The sequence below is a fragment of the Glycine max genome, chromosome 8, assembly GCF_000004515.6.
Source record: "Glycine max cultivar Williams 82 chromosome 8, Glycine_max_v4.0, whole genome shotgun sequence".
NCBI lineage: Eukaryota > Viridiplantae > Streptophyta > Magnoliopsida > Fabales > Fabaceae > Glycine > Glycine max.
The window spans coordinates 40419604-40427415 of NC_038244.2; the positions used below are offsets into that span (position 1 = coordinate 40419604).

The 7812-nt window shown below is 33.5% G+C and overlaps 2 protein-coding genes across 2 annotated transcripts; both read right to left on the minus strand.

Moving 5' to 3' along the window:
• Positions 1 to 1117: 1117 nt before the first annotated feature.
• LOC100791183 (pentatricopeptide repeat-containing protein At1g59720, chloroplastic/mitochondrial) lies at positions 1118 to 3290 on the minus strand. The gene has a single exon (XM_003530627.4). The coding sequence runs from the start codon at positions 3162 to 3164 to the stop codon at positions 1329 to 1331; it is 1836 nt and encodes a 611-aa protein (XP_003530675.2). The 5' UTR covers positions 3165 to 3290; the 3' UTR covers positions 1118 to 1328.
• A 956-nt stretch (positions 3291 to 4246) lies between these two features.
• Positions 4247 to 7408, minus strand: LOC100791719 (TMV resistance protein N). The gene is made up of 3 exons (XM_014778513.3): positions 7232 to 7408; positions 6245 to 6805; positions 4247 to 4700 (listed from the first exon to the last, which is right to left on the minus strand). The coding sequence occupies exons 2-3, from the start codon at positions 6724 to 6726 to the stop codon at positions 4385 to 4387; spliced, it is 798 nt and encodes a 265-aa protein (XP_014633999.1). The 5' UTR covers positions 6727 to 6805; positions 7232 to 7408; the 3' UTR covers positions 4247 to 4384.
• Positions 7409 to 7812: the final 404 nt, after the last annotated feature.

Consider the following 7812-nt stretch of genomic DNA (forward strand, 5'->3'; position numbering starts at 1 on the left):
TTTTTTTTTTGTAATTATTTTTTACATATGAAAGATATGTAGTCATTTCTTTTTTATGAAACAACTTTGTAGTAATTTCTTATTCATTAAAACTTCTAAATTACATTGAAATCATATGGTAGTTTTGGAAATGGAAAGTGGTGAACCACTTTAAAATATAACCAAAATATAATTTTTTGATCCGAACACATGTTATCCTGCTATTTCCAATTGACTCCAGAGCATTTAGATTCGCGTGGCTGATGGTTTCAATCATTTCATGTAGATGTTATCAGTTCCCGGCGAAAAATAAAAATCTTGAAACAAACAAGATGTGTATCTAAGTGCTAGATTCATAAACGCTTGATATATTTAAGTTATTTAATTCGTAATTGGCTCTAGGCTTATAAAAAAAATTTAATTCGTAATTGGCAGGAGGATTAATATGTGTCAATAATTTATTGGTGTACTGCACCTAACCTGATCGCAGCAAATAACAACTCTATAAGATTTTTTTTTTAAAATTCGTTCGTACAGAACGATTCAATTTTATAATCATGAAAGGGTAGATCGGCAAGACCAATTATCTCCGTGAACATCGTTGGCTGAGTTGGAAAGCTGACACAATTCAATGAATTCATAGTATAAATGAAGAGGATGCAAAAGGGACACGAGAATTACAAGCCATGATGATCTGTTTGGTTGACATAAGGTATTAAAATGCAATATTCTGTTAAAAATCAATATAAAGTTCTGTTCATCCATTGAATTTGTCTTGAGGTTCATGTGGTTGTTGGGAGGGGAGGATCATGTTTCACTAGTATCAAGCTATTGGCCTAAATTATTATGAAATGATTCATGCACATTGCACGAAGTGATGATTTGCATTTTGTAAGTGCATGAAAGTGGATCAACATGCAAGATAGAAAAATTGACATATTACAGATACTGTGTATAATTATTTCTGTCTGTTACTTTTCATTTGTTCACAAAACATTTTCCTTATACCATTAGTTTCCATGTTATGTTCTCTCCTTTTCCCATACTATAAGTTAATGAACAACCTTTTGATTTTGGAGTATATTTTTAGAATAGGTGTTGCCATAAAAAAGTAGGTGAGAGGTAGAGATATAAGTTATCCTGAACGTTTTGAATTTAACTTGTTATACTTTACCCTTTTAGACATGGGAATGTCCTGGTATTGAACACAGTATCCAACTAAGGCATGAGCATGAGCAATTAACTTTCTTTCTTTAATGAATTGTATCTTCCTAGTCCTAAGAAGTCGTTACAGTTCACCTCAGATCTTTCAACTATACATGCATCATTACCTTCGACACAAGCATCTATCACCAATAATCCATACAAGAACATGTTCCATCTTTAAAATGATGGAATCGAGCACGATCTCTTACAATTATCTCCACATTGTAAATCCTGGAGATCAATTTAGTTACCCTGTGGCAATCATTACACACCCTAAGGTTCTTAAACACTCTAATTGGCACGTCAGGTTTTGAGTTTAAGATCCCAAAAGCTATAGCCAGTCTCTCACTATGCAACCTCAGAGTATTCAGTTTTCCATCATTAACCTCATCAACCATAGGTGCCCCTGAATAGTCAGGTAAATACCCTATTGATTCTAGCTTCTCCTCAATTTCATTCACAACCTTATATATATTTTCACTCTTTGGATGAGTGGTGTCACCAGCAAAAAATTCATGAACCACTCCATCTATCTCTATTATACTGCAGCCAGGCTCTTTAGTCACACCCTTTTCACTCATTAGTTTTCTAAGCAATCCTACATCATTCCACCTACAAGCAGAAGCATACACTTTTGACAAAAGCACATAAACTCCACTGCTACACACACTCCCCTCTGACTCAAAGACTTGCTTTGCCATTTCTTCACTTAGCTCAACACTTGCATATTGCTTGCAACATGCATCCAAAAGACTCCTCCAGATTACAGCATCTGGTTTGATTGACATTTCTGAGACCAAGTTTAGAGCCTCATTGATGCGTCCGGCTCGAGCGAAAAGATCAACAAGACAACCATAATGCTCCAATCTTGGTTCCACATTGTACTCCTTAGTCATCATGTCAAAATGCACAATCCCCTCATCAACCATTCCCCTATGGTTACATGCACTCAAGACACCAACAAAAGTGATTGAATTAGGCACAATTTTTTCTACCTTCACCATTCTGACATAATAGTTCAATGCAGCTTTAGCCTCACCATGCATTGCTAAACCCAATATCATTGAATTCCATGCATTCAGATCTCTAAAAGCCATGCTTTCGAAGACTTGCTTTGCAATTTCCAACTCCCCACTTTTGCAATACATATCCACCAAACAAGTATTGACCAAAACATCATCAACCATATTCTTGTCACACTTTTTCAAAATATAAGCATGAACCCACAAACCCAAAGACAAAGCACCCAAACCAGCACAAGCACTAATAACACTCTGCATTGTATACCCATCAGGGTCATGCACCCTCTGCATCTCACCAAACATTCTCAAGGCAGTGTCAAAGATTCCACCTTTAGCATAAGAATCAATCATGATATTCCACGAAACCTCATTTCTCTCACTCATCTTATAAAACATTTTCTCTGCCAAGTCTAGGCACCCACACGTCGCATAAAAATGAACCAAACTGTTACAGATGTATGTATCCGACTCAAACCCATGTTTCAAAACGTGGGCATGCACCTGTTTTCCTTCACAGAGAGAAAAAGTGTAAGCACAAGCCTTTAGAACAATAGGGAACGTGTGGTTATCGGGAACTGCGGTTTTTTCTTCCATTGTCATCATTGTTTTGTAGAGCTCCATGGCCTTGTGTTTGTGGTTGGTGTTGGTGCTTCTTGCGTAGACTCTTATGAGAGTGTTCCACATGAAGGAATTTGGGTTGGGAAAGTGGTGAAACACGCGAGTGGCGTAGGTGAGATTGGGCTGAGTCAGAGAGGAGTAGTGTTGAAGAATATTGGTGTAGAGAAAGATAGCATTTGGGTGGTTGCTGTTAACTGTGCGAAGCGTTTGAGCGTGAATTTGCTTGAGCTGAGGCATAGTGATAGTGGTGGGTTCGTTCAGCAAGTGGATAAGGTGTTGGCTTTGGTTGTTGGTGCTGGTGGTTGTGGATAAAAGCAGAGAAGGTGGGCTTGTGGCCATGGTCAAGGGGGCACCTTGAGGAATTTCCTTAGGATAATTGTTGTAGAGAGACTCACAATGTTCTTCACGTTCTTCTCAATGGAGTGAGCACAGGTACTGTCTGCAACTGGTTCGGGGTGTCCTAGATGAAGCGGATAAGGAAAGAGAAAAGATATTAACAATATGAATCACCTTACTCTTATCATTGCAAGTGAATGATCACTTGTTACCATGTCACCTCTTCGTTAAAATATCTTACTCCAAGGATGATTTGATTGAGTAAAAGAGAAGAAAAATGAATCAAAAGTAGAAAAAGTGTTGGCTTAATTATATAATTGGTTATTTAATTTGATCTTTTCAGTTTATTGTTTAAAATGAAATAATTATATTTTTTTCTTCAAATTCATTAATTATTTGATGAAAATTAATATTTTTTAAAATATTATATTTTTTAAATTAATTATTTGACGACTCATGTAAAAAATGATGTCTTAGATCTCGGTTAACTTGATCCAAACCCAGTCTTTTTAATGAATTGTGAAACAATCAATTAAAAAATACAAAATCTTATATTATTAACAATCGATGCAAAAAAATATTAATTTTCATCAAATAATTAATAGATTTGATGTAAAGTGTATAATAGTTTCATTTTAAATAATTGAGAGATTAAATTAAACTTTTTAATAATTAAAGGATCAAATTAAATTTTAAAATATAATTCAGAGATCAATTGTATAATTAAAAAAAATTGAATTGAAGTAAAAAGGTAAAGATGTGGGAGAGTTTGCACAAATTTTGTTATTAACTTGTGATTATCTACATATATAAATATGATTAGTGATTAAAATAAATGAACATATAACTAGTCGTATCATTACCAATATGTGATTAACGGAGTCACAAGGTTATTTAAATGCCTAACATTAGATGATTTTATCTTGTAAGCGATTAATGTCACAAAGTTATTATAAAATACCTAATAATAATATTAATCACTCGTGAAACAAATTAAATTTTACATATGTAATTAATCATGTGTATTAGATAGATACCAAGTGTATGATTTATGGGTGTATGATAATCATATAGTAGTCCTGAAGTTTCATGAAATATGCGAGCCATTGACATTAATTTGATAAAGAAACATATCCGTAACTTCACATATCACATTCATACATGGAGTACAATGTACATGCATTGTTCAAACAGTATAAATACAATATAGTATGTCTAAATTATTAAAATCTAAATATATTAGACCACATATTGTAAAAATCATTGTTTGCATTTGAACCATCAGCATCTGTGTACATGTTGGGAGGTGTGCGAAGCAAACGATGATGTCTCTCCATTTCGAGTTTGTCGATGTGTTTCAGAGTTGCTTGATAATTTTGGAATAGACCAGCTGCATGAGGTGCCCTTAGAAAATATCTCCATTGATGTGTTGCAAGTTGCTTATACTTTGCAATTTCTTGATCTAAATCTCCAACATATACACGGTTTAATTTTTGCAGCACATCCTTAGCAATTTCCTCGACAATTTCAGATTCCAATCTATGCATAATGAACATCAACATATAAATAGGTACATGATAAAGTTTTAAGACCATATGAACAGTCAAGAATTTTTATATCATCACTAAATAAAAAATTATCGTTAGTATAACTTTTAGTATAATTTTTATAAAAATTATCACACTTATAATAATTTATAATTAATTGATAATATAAAATATATTACATTGTAAATGTATACACTATATTCTATATTAACCAAATGATTTATTGGGTGATTTATCTTGTTTTTTTTTTCTATATTGATGCGTTATCTTTTAAAAAATTTATATTTTGATTCTTTATCTTTTTAAATTATATCAAAATGGTCTTTCTATCGATAATGTTGCATTGAAATACAAATATTAATAACTATAAATGGTCACAAAATGCAAGCTTCTTCTTCCTTCTCCTCTTCTCCCCTAGTCTTCCCCGTATCATTATCACCATCACCACCATCAACCACTTTGCACCCAATCATCATAGCCTTCTAACCCATGCAACCAAGCCAGACACCACCACCATCTCCCCTTCCCCAAAACACCGATGCACACCCAACTACCACCATAGCCACTCAAACGTTGACGACCCCAGGCATCATCCAAACCACACTGCATACATCACCACCACCAACCTTAGTCGCCCATATATCCACAACCTCCAAGCCACAATGCCACCTTCACAAAACCCAACACCACCAACTGTGACCCAAACACCTCCCAAAATACCATCACCGCCCAGATCTAATGCGCCACCATCTCTTGAAGCCACCACTACCATGGTGAACTTCTTGGATGCTACAGGGGAATGATCTTGACGGATGCACAACGGAAGAAAGAGGGAGCGGAGGGAGGATTGAAGAGAAAGAGAGGAGAAAGGAGATGGGAAAAGAAAAGAATGACGAATATGAAGGGAAAAAAAACTTATATTATTTGGTAGTTTTTAACTGCCAATACTTTATTCCATTAATGACGTTCACATTAGATGAACACAGAATGATCATTTTAAACAAGTTTAAAAACATAAAGTACTAAATGAAATTTCTAAATGATAAGTGATAAAATTGAATAAAAAAAGATAAAAAAAAACCAAATAGGTTATTTGGCCTCTCTATTATACAAAACTTATTTGTGATTGCATATTATCCATTCCCAATATTCAAAAATCTAGATTAAAAATACTTTCCAACATCAAATCATTGCCAAATCATTTTAGACTAGAGAATTAGAAATTGAATTTGAGCCTTTTTTTTTTGGCCTATTTTGATAAATTTCTCTATAAATACTTTTAGGAGAAAAAACTAAGAAAAAATAAAATAAAATAAGTTTTTTCATAAGTTAAAATAACTAGCTCTCAATTAACTAATTATTAATAAATTTATAGATCTCATCTTATTTTTTTTTTAGAAATTATACAAGAGAATTTCTACAAAGAACCAATTTTAGCTTGTACAAATAGAGACCCATACGGTTATTTAGCTAGTTAAACCTCAATTGATAGAGAAGACTGGACTGAAAAAAATCCGTGCCATAGAATAAAGTTACCTATCAACGGAGCAATCCCACCCAGAGAGATTGGTTGCTTCTCGGAGAGCATCCTTCCATTTTTGCACCTTGTTTGGCCTATCCATAAATCGCTCCTCATGTCTAGCAAATGCACTTGCAAAGCTTCCCGTTTGATTTCGTACATGGGTAGGCTCAATGTCATAAAACACAGGCACTACCATTTGTCTCCTTGTTTTCTTACATTCCATTATTTTCTTGACCTCATCCAAACACCACTTGGATGTTCCAAAGTTTTTGGAGAAGACAATCACAGAGAGCTTTGCATCTTCGATGGCCCTAAGAAGAGTCCCTGATATTTCATCCCCTCGCTCAAGGTTGTAGTCTATGTAGGTATTAATTTCCATCCTTTTGAAAGCAGCATGTAGATGGCTCGTGAAAGTCTTTCTTGTGTCCTCACCTCTGAAACTAAGGAACACCTCGTGCCTTTCTTCAAGATTACTTGAGGATGATGATGATGCCATCTCATATATGATATAACAAGATGTTGATTATATATACTGCTGGAGTCCTCAATTTTGTTGATGATCTAGGGATGTTTTCCTATATTTAAAACACCCTTGTCATATCATATAATGTCATGGTTTATATATATATATATATATATATATATATATATATATATATATATATATATATATATATATATATATATGACGGCCGGCACATGAAAAACATTAGTGACAACATGTTGATATAATAGTACAATTAATCTTCATCAAGCACACAAAGTTCAATATTGGTAAGAATGATATAACATAATTTACACTACACTTTCATATCTTTTGACATTTAGCATGGTTGAGTAGTATATATACTTACTATTTTACCATTTATGATTTCTTTTACTTTCGAAGATAAAAATTAAAGATGAATGCGATGTTCATGATACATAACCTAATTAACATATGATACAAACGATACTTCACAAGGGGATGTTGGAATTGAAGCTAATGGATAAAGAGGTACCGTATGATGCGCATGCCGCTGCAATATTGTGATTTGTGAAGCAAACTTCAATAGGAGCAGTAGGGATATAGATGGGAATTAGGGTATAAGAAGGAGAGGGCACTGCTTCTTCCAATGTAGCTTCCTGGGATTGATCGAACAATGGTAATATTCACTAAAGTTGCATAGATAGATAAGAAATAGAAGAGAGCGGCATAATATATTTCTATTTTGACGAGTCCATATTAAATATCATTGAAAGCATTGCTTTGCGTTAACAAATGCAATTGACAATGACTATATTTTAATAAGGAAAACGTCGCTATTGTCTAAAGAAGAAAAAGGAAAACATCGCTATCTGCTATGAAGAAATTTTAGTAAGAACTGTAATGAAAGACATTAAAATATTAGCGATAGTTTGAATACATAGACAAATAAAAACTAATAACTATGTAATTTTCGATCTATCAATTGTCTTTTGCATTATCACACCCTAATAACGTTTTCTAAGATTCAGACTTACCAATATCATTAACATACACAATAATGATATATGAACTATTGATCATTTTTTATCCTATCATATATATTATTGGTTTGAA